The sequence below is a fragment of the Crinia signifera genome, chromosome 3 (assembly GCF_055691185.1).
Source record: "Crinia signifera chromosome 3, ASM5569118v1, whole genome shotgun sequence".
NCBI classification, from domain to species: Eukaryota; Metazoa; Chordata; class Amphibia; order Anura; family Myobatrachidae; genus Crinia; species Crinia signifera.
Window position 1 is genome coordinate 147,072,574 of NC_139219.1, and position 20,272 is coordinate 147,092,845.

The following is a 20,272-nucleotide window of genomic DNA, read 5'->3' on the forward strand; positions in this document are numbered from 1 at the left end:
GAAAGTGAATCGCCCTATTCAACGTGCACTTTTCGACGACGGTGAACAGTGAATGACGGACAATTCGCCGTCTGATACTCTTCACAATTCGCTGTGGTTTTTCAATGTGATTCGCCGTGAGTGTATTCAATGAGAAGATGGCGAATTGCTTTCTAAGTGTTTTTCGCCGTGTGTCACCGTGTAGCAATTGCCATCTTTTCATGGTGAAGTGGAATGTGAACTTTTAAAACAATGTTGTTGTTTTTTTTTTTTTTATGTGGTGTAAAAAAAATCAGGAATTTTATTCTGTGAAGGGGCATGCTATTTTTATTCATGTGCTTACAGCACATGAATATACATTTAATTTTAAAAAATATATATTTTTTACACATAACAGCCAGCAGGGGGCCGGGAGCCGAGAGCCGCTCATTAGATATTCATATATTCACTGCTCCCGATCCTTACATATGCACGATCGGGAGCAGTGCATACCCGGTCCCCTGCTGTCTCTCCTGGGGGGGCAGCTTGTGCTGCCTGGGTCCCAGGGAGCCCACCTCCCCCCCACATACATTCTGGGGAGGCAGGGAGACTTCCATCTCCCTGCCTGCCGCCATCCCCCGGCTCCCTGCGGCAGTTAACATTCGCCGTCAGGGGCAGCGAGCCCCTGCGGAATTGAATAGTGTGTCAGCGAGGGCTGGCAGCGAGGGCTCCAGCCTTCCGGAACACGGCGACTGTGCAGTGGATTCGCTGCACATTGCGATTAGGGTCAATGAATACTGCCCTTAGACTTTCTCCAATGGCACCAAATCCTGCTGTCTTCTTTTGTATTTAATTGTAAGTCACTGTTTTGCTTATTAGTTTATGTACTCTGTAATTGGGCGCTGTGGATCAATTGTGGCGTCATATAAATAAAGCTTAATAATAATTTCATGAAAACTGATGCAGTTTAATAATAAAAAAATCTATTGCATTATGTAAAATCTTAAGATAATCACTGTGTTGATTTGTAAGGTTGTCTAATATACTTGCAGATGAAGGTGTGACTCAAGTCACATGACCCATTTTGAAATGTTCTATGGTAGAATATAACGCTGTTGGTGCACCCCTTTTGCTCAATGTTATCATAGATCTGAAGCAATGTTATCATAGATCTGAAGAGAAATGTCCTTACAGTAACCTATTGGTGCAGGAGACCTACTTCTAGTGCACCTGTCAGTTTTTTTTCCCTTCCTATAACAACATATCCTTTAAGACCCAAGGCAAACCTCATTACTTGTGAAAAGCAGTATGTATTCAGCATCGGCGAAAGACATGTAAAATTTTTACAAGAAGCAATAACCATCTCTGTCTAAAAGATAACATCAAACTACAGAGATTAATTTATATTGACATTACTGAAGTGTCTGAATATTTAACATTCTTCTGAATGAGAGGTGCTCTATCTGTTCATTCGGGTGATACTTAATATTTGCGGCTAACCGTAGGTAAGTAACTGTCTAGCGCAGAGGTGGGCAGTAAGCAGCACTTTAGCTGCTGTTGATCTACACATCATAGGATGCCCTGCAACATTTTAGCATAGCCAACTATCAAAACTGTGGTAGGTCATGCTGAAATGTATAGTTTTACAGCAGCTGGACGGCTGCTTATTGCCCATCTCTGTTTTAGAGTACTGAAGTACTGTACCATAACATTTTCAGTTTAATAGGAACTTGCTTTAATACACATTACTTAAATCTGCATATTTTGCATTATAACTTTTTGAAGTCATGGATTAAACTTAGGTGCATGTTTTAGAGTTAAATATTGAAATAAATGGAAAAATCACAGAAAATGTTATATTTCTTCCTTACACAGCTTATTATGACCTATGCACTACTTAACTATGACATTTTTGAAGATACCATATCTAAATAGGGATTTATAAGTGTCCATTAAAGATAATGGCTAAATTCCGCCAAGTACAGTACTCTGCCATGACAGGATACTGCAATCAACAGCCTGTTCCAGTCATTAATTTCTCTCTTGCTACCAAAAGAGACTTCACTTGCCCTGAAAAAAATAAAAATAAGTTTAATTTCACTTGGATGGAGTAAGATGTATGTATGAAGTAAACCTAACAATACTGTCTTTTTCTCATAACTTTATTTGCAGTGTAAGTTTGTGTGAGGGAATGCTATATTTTAGCAGCTGCTAACACTCCTCTTACTTTGCATCCCTTGATTACTTTTTGCAGTTGTATGCTACCAAGTATAGGTTATGGGGGGTATTCAATCCTGGGTCACGACTGTCGGTACATCTCGACAGCCGTGACCGTGGCCAGTTTTCGTTTCCTGCCTGCATATCGGCAGGGGGGATTCAATGTCCCGCTTGCCCATCTGTGAAAAGGGGGCGTGTCCATGTAAATAGCTGTGGATTGTCGAGATACGGCCATGATCGCAACAATCCATGGCCATTCTCAGCAAACTGGGCCGACTCCTTTTAAAGTTGGGCACGTTCTGTCGATCTGCCTTTTCAATGCTGTCAGCAAAGACAGCATTGAATAGACGCCAGCCGCTATTTCCCCTGTTGAAAATAGCAGCAGGGATTGAATATCCCCGAAAAATCTAAAAACCCAGGTATTTCCCAGATAGAAAAACCTGGGTAAGTCTCAGCTAAAAGCTCTGACCTTCTTTCACACAGCATAAAAAATCTGGGCATTTCCTGTGTCGACCCCTTTCACACAGAAGCCTGATTTATTCCTGCAATATACTGTGTGTCATAAGAAAAGGACAGTTGTAAAGGCACACAGAGATGAGGTCATGAAAAGTGGGTGATGACTGCTCACTGCATTGCATTAACCATGGCATAACACAAGGATATGTTGTAAACAAGTTTTACTGTTTTTATATACTGGTAGGTACATGTTACCTCTCATGGCTTTCAGTATATTTGCAATGTTTGAGTACACTGTGGCATCTTTTACTGTCCCAGTCATCTGTTTGCGGATCTCCTCCTCCCCTCTCACTGCCAGGAGCCATGCTGTCCTTCTGCAGCTCCCTAATGAGCTCAGAGGCCAGCCCCAGTGCCATGCCCTCCCAGCCAATCAGAGAGGCCCATTCTCACAACTGATCAGCCAGCACCCCATCAGGAGAGCCAATCAGTGCCTAACAATGTGTAATAATCCCAAAAACCCGGGTCGCACCCTTTCAGACAGCCGACGACCTGTGTTTTTGGAATTCAGACCTGGGGAAAACCCTGGTAAATTCCAGGGTTGAAGCCCTGGTATTTTAGACCCGGTTGACCCTTTCAAACCCGGGTCTACCGTCCTGGACCAGGGTAATTCCCGGGTTTTTTTTCTGTCTGAAAGGGTTAGTCATACTTAGAGCATGAGACCTTGTGATAAAATTAAAGGAAGTTTCTGACATTTACAGTTCTTTCCTACATAATACAAAAGTGGCAAAATAGTGGCCGTTTCCACAAAGAATAGATGGAATTTCCATTCTTCTATTCAAGGTTTTTTCCATATTTCGGAATCCATATTTTTTTCCACGGAAACTAAAATAGGTTCTGCTTCTCAAAAAGCCGGATCTGCAGATGCGAAAACGGCCGGGATTGAATAGTCAAAACCCATTATTATTATCTGAAAATCAGAAACAATGAAAAACATTAAATATCCTCTAGTGTTGAGCATAGCTGCCTTCCAATCAGTTGAACAGGGTTAGATCCCAGTCCCATTTGCCTGTAATGCGCTACATTATATTGGGAACTGAATTGTTTTGGGGGCCCAGAACCAAGTTGCATTTGGGTTTGTAGGTTATAAAGGTAATGTAAACACCCATCTAATATTCATGTAAAACTAAATGAGTGAAAATTTGAAAGTTTTATTTTAAACAGTGAAATTGAATCTAATCTTGACTTATCGCCCACATTTATGAACACAGTGGGAGCATATAGGAAACCTAGAAATTCCTAAATGCGAGCTTTTCAATAAACATTTTTAAAAATGTAAAAAGTTATTCCGCTTACAACTTTCCATTGACTCAGTACATTACAACACTTGGCAGCATGTCTGTTTTATAACTGCTTGTATTAAATGTTAACCTTATATCTAAAGTGTTATCATTGCACATACATAAGAATTTTAATGTTGTAGATCATGTTTGTAATCCATATTTTTCTATGTGGCTGATAAATATACTGTATAAAACTTAGCTATAAAAATATTTTAATACAAAGAATATTCGTATCTAAAATGCAATAATTGTTTATTTTTTTTCATGTGAACGAACAAGACCACATATTAGTGTTCATTCTAGCACTCGCCATATTTGAAAACCCATGCAGTTCCTCTTCCCTGTCTGGGGTGTTGCTGTCTGCTGTAGTGCTTCTAGCACAGTGTGGTCTGTATATCAGCATTGCTATGCAAACCAGACCTGTGCTAGAAACACCACAGCAGACAGCAAAACCCCAGGCAGGGAACATGAACTGCATGGGTTTTCGAAGCTTGCGGGTGCTAGAATTAGCACTACATCTGCAAAACATCTGTTTTTCAACACATTTTTTCATAATACATTAAGAAAAAAATGACCTTTGACAGGTGATTACTGAGCTGGTTACTACTTACACAAATATCCACCATTTGCTGATCAGACTGGACCTAATAAAGCTTAGTCAGATTTGGGAGCCATGACTAAAATGTTGTATAACATTAATATAATAAACTTGTGTTATCTGCACAATGTTTCACATCTTCCTCCGAATAAGTTCTGTCCCCCTAATGCAGGCCTGCAGCAATCTTTGGCTCTCCAGCTGTTGTGAAACTACACATCCCAGCATGCCCTGCCACAGTTTTAGCATTCCCTAATAGGAATATTAGTGCGCTTGCCATGCTTCGGGCACACCATTATCTTCTCTCTCCACGTCCTAATGGTTGGAAGCGTATGAAATACTGCCTGTTATGGAAAACAAACATGAAAAACCCATGTCGACTTTTTAAGTGTCGACATTCCCTTGTCCACCTAATGCTTGTGTCAACCTTCTGACCCTGTAGACCTTAGCCATGTTGACCTATTTCATGTGTCAACCTTTGGTGGTCAGCCTAATATATGTCGACTTGCATAGTGTCGACCTAGCAACATATCCCATTTACAAGAGTGACAAAATGTCATTATTCCATAGATGTATAAAGGGCAGATTTCTGATCCCTTAATTCTAAACCTGGCAGCGGTTTTATTTTTTTCCATGAAGTTCACCCTATGACAAGTTGCCATATTTAAAACCAAACACTCATTTTCAACAGCTTTTAGAAGTTAATATTGTTTGACAAGTATTGGATAAAGGGATTAGGTGCTTGTTCTGGTTTACTGCTGAGAGCAAGAAATCAGTCTGGATGTGGGATGCTTAGAACGTGCAGTGAGCAAATCCAGAAAGCAGACAACGTTATAACAGAGCGAGGAATGGCCACAAACATGGCTGAATAAGACATATTTTAGACTTCTCAGAAACCGAAAATCCTAGACTTGAGATGTAAAATGAATTAGAAGTCTAATATTTCTCCCACCCCAACAACTGTCATCCCAAAGTATTTCTGTTTTGTTTAGGCTCCAAACGAATGAGTAAGTGTATTTAAACTGAGGTCATTTTTGTGGAATGGAAGATCAATCCTTCCAAACGTAGTACTTAAATTATCGCAGCATCAGCAAGTGAATATTTTGTGAGAAGGCAATAATACAGTTTTATTTTTTACATTCTTAAAGGGGATGCATATAAAATAAAACCAGTAAATCAGACATTGTAATGAACTGTTACCTAAAATGCCTCAAGCTCCTTGAGTCCTATTGAAGAAAGGGCACTGTATTACATTTACAATTCTTCTTTCCAATTTTTATCAAATTGGACACCAGCAACTGATATCTCACCAATAAAGCCAAACTGTGGGGCTTGGTGAAGTGATAGTGTCTGTTTTTTTTATTACCGGCCAATCATATTTCAAACCAAGCCTGTAACTTCACAGGTAGGAACTGATTGGCCAGTGATAAAAACCAGACAGTTTATCAATTCCCCGAGCTTAATAAATCTGCCCCTCAGTGTTGTAATAAGTCAGTAAAGTCCAGAGGCGGATTTTCCACAAGGCACCTTAGGCGCCTGCTAGGGCCCAGAAGGTGCCAAGGGGCCCCATAAAGATATTCAAAACATTCCCAGAGGAGCATTCCATGACTAACGCGTGATGTTATGAAATCACATGGACCCGCCCACACTTCCAAAGTCCCTTTTGATGTTCTTTGATGGGATAAAAAAATTCTTGTCCCTCTAAATGGTTTCATCCACTGTATGTGGGCAGTCGGTTTACTTTAAATGTGACACGGGTATTAAGCCTACGTCCAAAACAGCTAGAGCTTTCAGATCTGTACACAATGACTGTGCACACAGCTGAGCATTTATTGGTAGACACCAAAGTGCTCATATAGATGCAGCCTGCAATCAGCAGAAAAAACATAGTGCTTTCAATTTTTGGAGGTAGTAGGGCCCCAAACTGGAATCTTGCCTAGGGCCCCATGAGGTCTAAATCCACCTCTGGTACAGATGCATCATGTATTATTTTGCTATAGTGTATTTATTTTTCATTTACAATCACTTAAATCTGTCATATCTTTATAGAATTCTACCACGGGTAGATGGTCCAAGGCTTGTTGAAATAAAAATTCAGTTTAATATAAAAAGTTGTAATTATAATGAAATGTCCCTTCTTATAACATTTGTTTTCTATGATGAATAAATATTGGCTCCTGGAAGTGTCTTTTTCTAACCATTAAATGCTCCCAAACAAAATGATTGACTATGGCCCATTTAAATAATATCCTGCATGTTGCTTTTCTCAGATGTTTTTATAATGGTCAGGCCAAAGATCCTCATTTCTACTCTGTTAAACCTTTGTTTTGCTGCCCAAAGTAACCTGTCCATTCACTACTGCAGAATCCAAGAACAAATTATCCCCAACCAATAAACAACTGATCTGTTCACCAGCAACTGGTGACATCACTGAGCTATGAAGCAGTTTGATGGCATGCATTGGTGGCTTACATGCCTATATGGCCTGCAATTGTAAACAAATCCTATAGAATAAAAGGCTAACATTGCTCCTCATCTCTATTGGGGAATTCAAGTGTTGTGCTTGTCGGCAGCCACTAAATGGTGGCCAGTGGAGCAATTCAAGATTTGTACCCCTATGGTGTGCACAGCCGCTGGTGCTGACATTACTACCATGCTGTTCCGTAATTTTGACTGGCTGATAACTAACTATCTTATAGTTGCCTGTAATTGGTGTTAGTTATTTTTTTTTTCCAGTCTTTTGCAAAATTTATTTTGTTATTTTACTACTTAGATTTGTTAACGTGGACAGGATATAAAATGCTTGGAGTAGACTAATTTCTTACGGTTCATTTCATGATTGTAGATACTCAGAGGAGGTTGTACCTCGGCACCCATGCCTGAAACTTATTAGCAACTGTGAACAGATGCTTTCCAGCCACACGTCTCGCCGCCTGATAACAATGGAAAAGGTGAAGGAGTTTGAGGTAAGAGTAGGGAGACCGGGTAAGGGCTGCTGAAGAGATGTATTTTCACATTTTCATCTTGCTTTAACTTAGGCATGTTAACATCTGTCCTATTTTTTTCATACTGCTCCAAATGATGGCTCATTTTAACAGATAAGACAGAAAGTTCATTTTTTTACACCACTGACAGAGCACCATATTCTAGATTACATTGGCCAAACATTTTTTATCCTATTAAAGAACTTCGTAGGGATTTTTGGAGTGCGGGCAGGTCCGTGTGATGTCCTAGTGATGCATACTAGTCGAGCAATGCTCCCCTGGGAACGTTTCAGATGGCCAGGTCTTCTTTATGGGACCCAGTAACGGAACTGCCGGAGACAATGGAGTTATCTGCCGCAGGGCGTCTGCGCCGGAGGGGGCACATCTCCTCCATTGTCTCCGGCTCCACTGTGCTCACAGCCCAGCAGCAGCCCCTGCTTCCCTCTCTCTGAGTAGAGGAGCAGGAGTGACCCGTCTTGTGCCAGAGGTTACCTCTGCTGCAGCCTCCGGGTAGTCGGGGCAGCAGCATACAGTAATCTGCAGTGCACTACTGGGTAAAAAAAACCCAGGCGGCATTGCAGAGGGGTCAGATGAGCATGTGCTGAGCTCTGATTGGAGGAGAGCCCAGCACATGCTCCTCTGACGATATTCAGCAGCAGCAGGAAGTGGGACCCCCTAGCCAGCACAAAGCAGACAGCACCCAATGCATCTTCCAGCACCCTGCAGGCATAGGAGGAGACCCCACACTTTAAGCAGCTACCACCAGCCACAGCCAGGAGCTCCTTCCACTATCACTTCCCCTGGCTAAGGCTCATGCAGTTCAGTGAGATTACACATGTAATGGAGCTTATACAGAGCAGGGGGTGGGCTACAGCCAGAGACGTATAACCTGCTAACCTCCTGCAGCCTTAGCCTAACCTCTCTTCCAGCAGCCTTACCCCAACGTATGCCCTACAGCAGCCTTACCCTTACCTCTTTCCTAACCCCAGCCTCCCCTCCTGCAGCCTTACCCTACACTCTCCTTTAACCATCCCTCCTGCAGCCTTACCCTAACCTCTCCCCTTGTGCGGCAATACCCTAACCTCCCATCCTGCAGCCTTTCCCTAATCTCTCCCCTCCAACAGCCTTACATTATTCTTCCCCTAACCCCAACCTCCCCTCCTGCAGCCATACCCCCTCCGGCAGCCTTACCCTATTCTCTTCCCTAACCGCCCCTCCTGCAGCCTTACCCTAACCTCTCCCCTCTTGCAGCAATACCCTAACCCAGTGGTCAGAGAACTCGGTCCTCTTTACCCCACGCAGTGCACGTTTTGCAGGTCTCCTCACAGAATCACAAGTGAAATAATTAACTCCACCTGCAGACCTTATAAAACGTGTCTGTGAGTAATTAGTGCACCTGTGGACCTGCTGGGGTACCAGCAATACATGCACTGTGTGGGGGAATGAGGACCAAGTTCCCTGACCACTGTATTAACCTATCCCCTAACCTCCCATCCTGCAGCCTTTCCCCTAACCTCTCCCCTCTTACAGCCTTAAATTATGCTCTCCCTATCCCTAGCCTCCCCTCCCACAGCCCTACCTTACCCCAACCTCCCCTCCTGTAGCCGTACCCCCTCCAGCAGCCCTATTCTCTCCTTTAACCTCTCCTCCGGCAGCCTTACCCTAACCTCTGGCAGCCTTACTAGCTAGCCAAATTAATAATATTGGTGTAAGTGCTGCCCCACTGCTCTATCTATCGGACGGGGGCAACAACATTTAATCTGCCTCTGGGCGACTGGGACTAAGTTACGCCACTGATGGGACCTGCTGGGACCTAGGCAGGCGGCCATGTTTCCTTGTGGAAAATCCACCTCTGGGTGCAAATCAAAGCCAGCTACAGATGTGTTCACATATTCCCATCTTCAAATCTCACATATAAGCCATATTTGGCACCCCTGAGATTCAGGTGCGCAATGTAATAATTTTTATTTTTTAAGTTATGCATCTTAATCTGCCGTCTACCAAATATTTTGCACAAAAAAATAATTATAAATACTTACTCGGTTAGTGAAATAACTTTATTATTAAGGAGAAAATGTTGATCTGGGTAAAAAGGACAAAAGCATCCTTCCCAACTGTCCTGATTAACGCTACATTATTATTGGGACTGTCCTGCAGTCCCACCCTTGGGCAGCAGTATCCCACGGTGTGTGTGTGTGTGTGTGTGTGTGTGTGTGTGTGTAGAGGGGGGGGGGGGTTAGGAGTTCCCCTGTCACTCACTGTTCTGTTTAGAAGAGCAGCAGTAAATATGTTTAGATGCACAGTCTAGTCACAGGAGACACAGGGACTTGGGGACATGCCAGCAGCTCATAGAGTGCTGGGCATGCCCCCACAATGACCCATAATGGAGGGTAGCTTGCAACCACAGCATTGCCACAAAGCCTCACACCCTGTTGCAGTGACCACACCCCCTCTCCGGGTACAATAGTCCTGATTTCTGCTTTCTTGATGTTGGGAAGTTATGCAAAAGACAGAGGTCCTCTATGAGTGGTTTATGTCATGCATTGTTTTGTTTACTACTTTTATATCGGTTGCTTTGCGTTAAACCCACCCTACTTCGTGCTATAAACTACTTATTATCTTTTTGCTTTTGCTAATAGTTTTCTTACTATCAAATGCGTCCAATCACTACCCATAGCAAGGTATCTTGTATCTGGCACCATATAGCACAAAAAGGATAAGTGTATGAGAACACATCTCAATGCTGTTGGGCACAGTGTGCTGTTATGGAGCAGCATCAATGTCTAGAACATATCAATAAGGATAACGTTGGCATATCTTATGTCGACACATGAAATAAGTTGACATGTCTAAGGTCGCCATGGTTGGAAGTTTGACACAAGCATTAGGTCGACATTCAAAAGTCGACATGGGGTTTTCATTTTTTTTTGTCCCAATTGTTGACATGGTCGACATGGACACTGTCTAAGTGTGGATGGTAGGGCTTGAAATACCGCCTGTCGGCACATATCTTCTCAAAAAATAAAAAGTGGAAAACCCATGTCGCCATTGTTGAAATAATGCTTGTGTTGTCCTTCCACCTATTTCCTGTGTCAACCTAAGCCATGTCTATCTTCAGTGGTCGAGCCAATGCATGTCGACCCAATGACCGTAGTATACCGTCAATAGCTTTCTGAGAATTCTCAATAACTGGAAACTGATGCTTGGACTGTGGTATATTTGCTGCTTTCTTGTGAGCCGCTTTCAAGTTTTACCTAATTTACCCATTACTGCTCCCCTCACATGCACTGGTTTCTGACTATTGAATTATATAACTATGAACTATTTCCGTGTAATATGAGTGTGTATTATAAAAACACGCACAATGACGTTTGTACAAATGAATATGGTCAGTGGTAACCTTTTCCAAACACCGCTTCATATACACTGCCAAAGAATAATGACATGGGAACTGTTGTGTGGTAATCAGTCATTTGGGTGACCTGGTTATGCATGACAAGATTAAGGCGCCGTATTATCACTGCAAGCACGATTACAGCAGTGGATTTAACATCGCTTTTAGGCTAATATCATGACTATATCCATCAAAAAGCTGCTGTGAATTTGGTTCATACACTTTTTGTAACTGCCCTTTAAGCTAAGCTCTGACAAGGCTCTTTGAGAGCTCCAATTGTGAACTGCTGACAGGTAGAGATGAAACTGATACACAGGTCAAGAAATTTATCAATATGGATTTTTTTTTCCCACTGGATATCTGAGAAGGCTACATTTCTGGCAAGCATTTAAAAACCTGTTCCGCATACAAAGATTTGGCCATCTGTAGTTTATATTTGATTTGTCAAAACATCACATCTTGAGGGAACCCACTGCAAGGTCACCAGCATCTATGTTGTACGCAACAAGCAACCACATCTCAGTCAGGGCTAGGATAAAACAAGAGTGGAAATGATAAATAGCCATATCATTAACATAACAAATTGTGCTTGTTACATCTCAGATCAACAGTGTTGACTTTGGCGCAAACGAAAAGCTTGCTGTGTTTTTCTCCACTTTAAACCCCTGCGCTTGTTTATTTTCTTTTTGTTTTTTTGTTTGTAAATCATGAACAGGTTTTAAATCCTAGCATATTTTTAGGACCAGTAGTTTATTTCACATTAACCCCTTGAGGGCCACACGTGGTTCTTGTGTTAATTTCAGTGTAATATTTTGCGTTTGCATTTGTTTTTATTGTTTCGCTGTCCCTTTAGCTGAGCAACTCTTTGTGGTTTTAAGTGTTTGGATTACAGCACCTGATCTTGGCTCCAAAACAAATAACTTTATGCTCTTTGGCAGGCGAGCAGGCAGGTGCTTCTAATTCACAGACCAGATGCTTTGCAGATAGTTTGCACATTGACACCAGAACGTTACATAGCACGCTTTGTTCAAGGGTACTTGGAACTATGAATGACTTCCTTTTTATCATGACTCTTTCTCTTTTGTACACGGATAAAAATTTTGTAATTTTTTCACATGTATAAATAGGAACATGTGAACTAAAAGCTGAGGGGCAGATGTATCAAGTGTGGTGAAGTAATAAAGTGGAAGGTGATAACGCACCAGCCTATCAATTCCTAAATGTAATTTTTCAACCACAGCTGATTTGCTGGTGCGTTATCACCTTCCACTTTACCAGGCTTATCACATCTGCCCCTGACTATACTAAATATCACAGTGATAGAAACTGTATAAAGTAATGTACTAGTAACATTATGCTCCTCCTACATAGTGACTGCTGCCATGTTCCTGGGCTGCAGACCCTACTGGGCGGCATGGATGGCTTTTAGCACCTTGGAGATGGCAGCGGGCGGGTGCGCAGGGTGGTGAGTAGGGCACCAGCTGCTTTGCTTTGTGAAGTGTCCCGGGCCGTGGTGGTCACTGCCCACAAGTCGGCTGCCGGTGCCCAGCTTGTAGTAGGCACATGAGGTGAGGGAGTGGTCGAGTGGCTCCGGCCGCCAAACACTGCCCCAAAATCATCCCTTCCCTGGCCCGGCTGCCCAATGACAGCACAGTGGAACTGCCCCCTCCCTGCCTTCTGTCAGGACAGCAGCCTAATCCCGGGCACCCGGCGGCACACACAGCAGCCCCTATGTGCTGTGTGTACATACTGTTGTGCCTCACTGCCTCCCTATATCCCTCCTATATATATTATGCCAGATCTCTGTGTATAATGTTGGGCGGGCGGTGGAGTTTGTGTGACTCCGCCCAGCGTTATACACACAGTCACAGAGTGACCGATCTGGCTAAATAGATGAGATATATGTATAATATATATATAGTGTGTGTGTGTGTGTGTGTGTGTGTGTGTGTGTGTGTGTGTGTGTGCGCTTTGGGGTCCAGCATTCCACATCGAATCCTTCTAATGATACCAATACAACAAAGTTTACATATGTGCAAGATCAGCAAACCGCCCTGTGCTTTCCTGTCCCCTCCCTACCATCCTGTCTCACTGTTCCCTCCCAACCACCCTGTGCCTCCATGTCTGCTATACCACACACCTACAATCACACCACCAACATATGCCACATGTAGACAACTATATAAGAGAACATCCTGCCCGGCACCTGCACTCCCGGAAGTATCGCAGGAACACGCGCAGGCCAGACAGGTTCAAGGCAGCAGACTCTCACGGGAACTGCCACCCCAACACGCTACACACAGTGCTGACAAGTGTGGCCGCTGCCACCCAACCCTCACTCACGCAATAACTGCGTTCACAGGTTAAGGGGGCGCAGCCCCTTACGACAGTGTGAAGAGCGCCTGTAGAGCGCGATGATTCACCTAGTATTAAAATAACCAGACTGCAAACTTAAGTACTTTTTGTGTGTGTGTGTGTGTGTATATATATATATATATATGAGCCTTTAGGTTTAGTTTTGTGTTTCTATAGTATGATCTAAGAGTTCATACATGACTAGCAGCACACGGTGTGCCATGGCCTTCTAAGTTTTCCATTTACACTACATTTCTTATGTCCTACCGTTCCGTGGCATTTTAGATATTTCTTTAGGTCAGTATGCTGGGAGGCAATAACCCTCTTTATGTGACCAGAGCCTAATTTGGCTGTGAAAGAAGTGATATTTGTATGACCCTCTTGGTAATTGACTGTACTACTTAGCTGCAGTAGATTTAAACATTTGTTTGCACCAGATTGTTTGGAAACCATTCACTTAGTATAGAAACTTTCTCTTCTGCCTTATGTCAAGATCCAAATCTTTAGACACACTTTGGAATTGGCTCTCAGCAGCGATCCTCCCTCACACTCTCTAATTTCACAGTTGTTGATGTGACTGCAGGATAAAGCTGTTAGTCAGGACTTCATTTCCAGCTCTCCTCCTAATCCACTAAATGGGGAATTATGTCACTTGTGTTTTAAGAGGCTCTTTTTAATCAGAAAGCAATGGTGTTTGCTCTCAATTATACAACATTTAAACAATGAATCTTGTATATTTCTGCCTGCTTAAGACTGTTAACTGAACTGGTTCCTGTCTCCTCACACCTGGTACTTATTTTCCATCCATAAGGCAGAGATTATTATCGTATTTATTAACCAATACCATTGTATAATTGCCAGAACGGTTGTCGCATGCAGAATGACAAATAGAAGAAAACCAACAAGAAACCCATATCTAAACATATTTAATTATTACTAGTTAATTATGTAGCACACACATATTCTGCATTGCTTTACAGGGAATATTTAGTCAGTCACTGCCTCAGTGGAGCTTACAATCCATATTCACTATCCATGTGTACACAAATTGTTGCTAATTAACCTACCAGTATATTATGAGGTAGGAAACCTGGAGTACCCGGAGGAAGCTCAAGCTAGCATGGGGAGACTATACAAATTCCATACAGTTATCGCTGCGGTCATAACTGTATGGCGTTTGTATAGCATATTATAGAGTAGTGTTCATTCTAGCACCCGCCATATTTGAAATCCCATGCAGTTCCTCTTCCCAGCCGAGGGTGTCGCTGTCTGCTGTAGTGCTTCTAGCACAGTGTGGTCTGTATATCAGCACTGATATGCAAACCAGACCTGTGCTAGAAACCCCACAGCAGACAGCGACACTCCAGGCAGGGAAGAGGAACTGCATGGGTTTTCAACTATGGCGGGTGCTAGAACATACACACCCTATGATATGCTCAATGAACGATTTTTAATTAATGAGGTCAGCGGAACTAGGCAAACAATATTGGCAGCGATTATCGTACACTGTATACGCACCCTAAGATTAGTGAGTTCTTGCCTTTTTATGCAAAGGGAAACACAGCCTCAAGCATAGAGCTGAAGCAGGAATATTCCCACCACCACACAAGATTTATCATTCACCCAACATGACTGCATTCAATGCCTCTGCTTTTATTACTTTCTAAAGCCTAGTACATCTGGCAGGGCTGCCACTAGAAATTGTGGGGCCCGGGATGGATTTCTAGTCCGGGCCCCCTTCAGTTTCCGCTGCCACCTGCGCTGCCCCATGCACACACACTCTGCATACATAAATACAGTTCTCACACACACACTTCATTCACACATACTGTACATACACACACACACACACACACAGATCATGCATATATGCACACACTATATACATATACAGCATACATCCAAACACATACACACAGAACATTATATATATATATATATATATATATATATATATATATATATATATATATATATATATATATATATATATATATATATATATATATATATATATATATAGATTCACACTTACTGTGTGCAGTGTGGCCACAGGGAGACTGATGCCCAGGTATCACCAGAGTTACTGCTGGTGGCCTGCACGGAGCGCTAACGGCAGCTGCTCCTGCAGGAGGATTGTGGCTACAGGTGACGGGTGGCGGCTCCTCACCAGCGGTCAGAGCCGAGACGTACACAGGCCGTGGGTGGGGGTGTGTGAGCTGCTGCTAGACTGCAGTGTATCCCAAGCTGCTTCCGGCATGGCTATTCCGCAACCCGCTGACTGCATCTACCTCAGCAGAGGAGCGGGGGTAGGGGGTGCGGTGGGCAGAATTGGTTGCCTGGGAGGGACCTTCACTCTTTGTCAGAGAGGCAGGGTACGGGACAGCTGTGCCCGCAGCATCCCCCTGTCAGCGGCCCTGAGTCCGGAAGCAATGGGGTGATTTCCATAGAGGTATACATGAACTGTTACAGTAACAGACAGTGTGTGTAACACTATTATAAATATTAACATTTAGCATGTTAGAAATTATATTATTTGAGGTCAGGACAAATTTCAAGAGGAAGCGATCTATGCAGTGTTACATCGAGGAGGGTTGAAATAGAGTGGGGTGTACATCATGTTTACATTCAGAATGTCACAATTCATTATGTCAATACCATAATGTTTGTGTGACCTGTTGTCATGAATAATGAAAGATTCCAACTGCAGCCTACAGTGACCGCATGTTGATTGCATACATGCTATCTGTATTCCATGATAAATTCATGGTGTATTCTAGCAGACTGTAAAAATCATGGAGAACCCATAGCTCTTTGGCTGTTGTGAGACATGTCCCTTTTTATCCTCTCACTGATCAGCTGAAAAAACATGCTGGGACTTGAGGGTGCAAAACAACTGGATTGGTCAGTCCTGCCCTAATTAGTCTTAAGTTGTATATTTTCCTATTCTAGCACATTTCTAATTACAAACCCTACTAGATAAATTGATGTATACCTGATCATCAAAACATGACCGGGTGGATGCACTTCAGAAACCGTTCTCTGTAGTAAACTGTTGCCTAGTTTCTATATCTGCTCTTGCGTATGCATGATGTAAAACTATTGAATGCATGTATTACATTGCTACCTACATGCTTACTCTCAGATGGAGTGCACTTGCACATGATAATAATGTGGCAATACTTGTTCAGTAATTTAGATATTATTTTTTCTCCCCCACTGCACTGTTTCAAAGGACAAGGACCAATATGCTCATCTCGAAGACGGACAGTATTCACCATTCCAAGGTCACAACTGTTTCCGGGAGAAGTATTTTAGTGGCCTAACAAAGAGAATTGCCAGAGAAGAGAGAGCCAGAGCTGGGGAGAATAACTCCAAAGACTAGGCAGCCTGAAGAAGTGCAGCGTGATGCCTGATACCTCCACCAAGCCATGAAGGACATACGTCATAAACACAGCGGAGCAATGGTTTGCATCTCTCTTTTGCATTGCTGATGAACTACAAAGTACTGTGCACACCACCAACATATGTATTGTAATAAGGAATGTAGTTCTATGTCAGAAAAGTAATAAGCAGCTCCATTGATGTATTCCAAACTTCTTTATGGCCATGTTGCAATCGGGTGAGTATTGCTTAACAGGTCTCAATCTCTTTAAAGAGACTGTCGAGTCATAAATGTATTTCCATGCCATGTTAAATAATTGGCAGGTGTGTCAGGCCCACACACAGAAAGCACATGCTCTGTTCTCATTGTACAGGAGATGCAAAGGGAACATTTCAACTACAGTTGACCATTACTAGCAGTAGTAACTGGGCTGGCAGAAATAAGTGAGCGCTCTGTGTTTATGTGTAGTTATGCTGGCTGCAGAAGAAGTGAACCATAAAGACTGCTACAGCTTTTAAACAAGTGCTTTTGCGTTGGTATTTCTGAAAGGACGTCTAACCTGCCTTTGACCCTGCTGGCTGTACCCCCAATTACAGGCTTTATGAAAGAGTTAAACTAACAGCAAGAGCAGTTTCATATTCGTTTGGAGGGCTGCAAGGGTTCTGGTTTACATTCTCCTATTTTATTGTATATAAACCGGTGCTCTGTATTTATGGACTTTTTAATGGGAATTAGCACTGCTAAGTGGCCGCAGAGCTCCGGCTCACTGGCTGCTGCATCTGTCTTTCACAGAAGGAAGTTGTACTGTTTGCTTTTCAGTCTCCAACCTCTGGAATTTGTTCTTAACATGTAAGGGTGATGAAGTGTCCCTCATTAGGAAGATTGCTTTCATTTGTTATTGTTTGTAATTGATACACATTAAACACACACACAGTCTTGCTTTGTCTTCTTACAGCAGCGTAGCATGCAAAGGTCCTTTGTGGTTTGTTATTGGTCTAACCCTGGCCAGTAATGCTAAGCCCAAAGGACCTGACTGGTTTGGAAGGCTATGGCGCTCTGTTGAGCCTGTCCACATCTGAAGTTCATCTGTTTCCTTTCATTTGTTTTGCATTCCGAAAATCCCCTCTCTCTCTCTTAAGACAAGAAGTTGGAGGTTGTTTTTTCTCTTTCTTTTATTACTCGCCACTAAAAAGATTTTTCTGTGTGGAGCCATAACAAATAGGTGTGTGACTATACTTGCGTCTGCACTGAAGTGCTTTCTTTGAAACTGAAGCTTTGTTTAGACTTTTGCGTTTATTTTTATGTAGGGATAGCGCTTTGCTGTTTTCTGCTTTTCGCACTTGGGTGGCTATCCATAAAATTGAATCATTAATAGGTGGTTGAGTGGTTAGCAAGTTGGTTTGCCTTTATGCTAACCTAGCACACTGTTGGTAAAAAAGGACCTGCAGTGTGGGACTACAGTGAACTGTCGGTTACATAAATATAGCGCTCATGCTGAGAATGTGTATGCATTGGAAGAAAACAAGAAACTACATCTAATCTGCCTTTCTGGGTCCTACAGGATGGACTGTGCAAGTGCTGGGTATTCTAATCCTACAGAAATGTGTGTTCTTGCCAGAATAATTCAAACATTTTTACAATTTAACAGACATTTATGTGCATGCATGTGTAACTTTTTATATCTCTTAGTTTATATCTCTTAGGTAGTTGTTGCTCTCTTTCTTTCTTTCGTTCTTTCTTTCTCTCTCTCTCTCTCTCTCTCTCTCTCTCTCTCTCTCTCTCTCTCTCTCCTACATTTTTAGTCTTTGGTTTCCTTGAGCAGGCTCTCTTCAGGACTTGCTGGGAAACAATTAGAATCCACTCTGATCAGTACTTTAGCCTATAGTTGTATAAAATATGTCAGTGGAAAGCTGATATCCTTGAAATGTTCAAACCTTTACAAACCAATGGAAAACTTACTGAAATAAAACTCTTTTTTAGGAAATAAATATTTCTTGTGATTTTTTTATACAGAAATGGAAAATCTATTTGAATGTTAGTGTCAATGTGTATGTTAATACACTCCTTGTCTAGACACACAGAATTCCAATATAATAAACGTTAATTAACCCAAGAATAAATGTGAGTGTGCGTGTACATGTGGTAGGAAATATAGACTGTAAGCACCACTGGGGCAGGGACTGATGTGACCTGTAAGCAAGGCTGCAATTTTTGCAGGCTGACCAAACCACGCTGCACTGCAGGTAAGGCAAATGTAACATGTGCAGAGAGAGTTAGATTTGGGTGAGGTGTGTTCACTGAAATCTAAATTGTAGTGTATGAAAAAGCATGCACTATTTAAACAGAATCGTACCATGTAAGTCAAGATGTTGAAGGATGTAATGCAGCCCCAAACTGATGGCATCAGCTGCCAATCTGTTAGCGGATAAGCAAAGTGCATGGGGTGCAGGAGGAGCTCTACATTGTCCTTCAGATGGGTCAGCATCAATCATTCAAACATTTTTATGATCACAGACAGTGTTAGGGTGTTCACTTACTTGCTTTGTCTCTCCACTTACCTAACAAAGGGCCCGATGCAGAGTTGATCGCTATTGTGCGAATTTGCAATCCTATCAATTATCTAATGACTGCTTATTGATCGTAGGACGCAAGCCAAAATTACGACTGCAATAGTGAAAATATCTAAGTGCAATCCCCTTACAATTTTATAGCCAGGAAGTCACCGTCTGTGGGTGTTAACTGGCCCTTTTCTGGGAGTGTCAGAAAAAGTGCTGGCACGCCCAGATGTTTTCAGGGGAGCTATGTAACGTCTGCCACGGCATTGATAAGCCTGTATCTGTCGCAGAGTTGTGTCAGACTTTCTCACATTTGCCCAGACTGGGAAAATCATTTGTTGGTGACTGATTTGCATTTGGATGTGCAACAGGATAGTGGATTGTACAATTCTCTCTCAGATTTACACAGGGTGAGTTTTATTTCTGCCTGGGCAGTGTTCAGGTCTAAATGAGGCCCAATGTCTGGCTGGCTGAATCTATAGCAGCTCATCCTGTCCCTCTGATATACAGCAGCCCTCATCCCTTGTATCCCCATCCCCTTGTTTACATGCAGCTCTGCCGCCTTTTGATGCCCTGATCACTTGCCTTCAGGGGGGCTGTATGCCAAGTTCAAAATGCTGCCACAACTGACTGACAGAGCAGCCACGTCATAGGACTCCAGCTCGTCTACTGCATCTAGGCCTGGAAGAGACACTGGACACTGTGCCTACTAATGAGAGGAGCATCTTGTGTCTAAGGTAAGTGAAAGGAGAGAAAGATAGCAGAGGGGACAGGAAGTGCCCGATGGATGGCATAGATGACACAAGGGATCAGAGGGATAGCAGGAAGAAGAAAAGGGGACGATCAAATGACAAAGGGTGGCAGGGGAGAAACGTATAGCAAAAAGGACAGGAGGAGGCAGATGGATCAGTGACCTAAGTTGCGGATGGTGCAAAAATATGCCCCCTCCATTTAATAAAACTACCATACAAAGTTAAGACTGAACAGTCTAATGTCATAATATGTTACAATAATTACAATGTCTGTTTAATTT

The 20,272-nt window shown here is 42.6% G+C and overlaps 1 protein-coding gene across 3 annotated transcripts in view; it reads left to right on the plus strand.

Moving 5' to 3' along the window:
• TRMT11 (tRNA methyltransferase 11) overlaps window positions 1-18,667 on the plus strand; it is a 96,218-nt gene extending 77,551 nt beyond the window's left edge. For 2 of the 3 annotated variants that reach the window (XM_083176693.1, XM_083176691.1), the window contains exons 12-13: window positions 7,412-7,532; window positions 16,535-18,666. In XM_083176693.1, coding sequence (XP_083032819.1) covers window positions 7,412-7,532; window positions 16,535-16,684 — 271 coding nt within the window. In that variant the 3' untranslated portion in view covers window positions 16,685-18,666. Of the gene's footprint in view, window positions 1-7,411; window positions 7,533-16,534 lie in introns of all 3 variants that reach the window. The other variant, XM_083176692.1, reaches the window with a different exon arrangement.
• The last annotated feature ends 1,605 nt before the right edge of the window (window positions 18,668-20,272 follow it).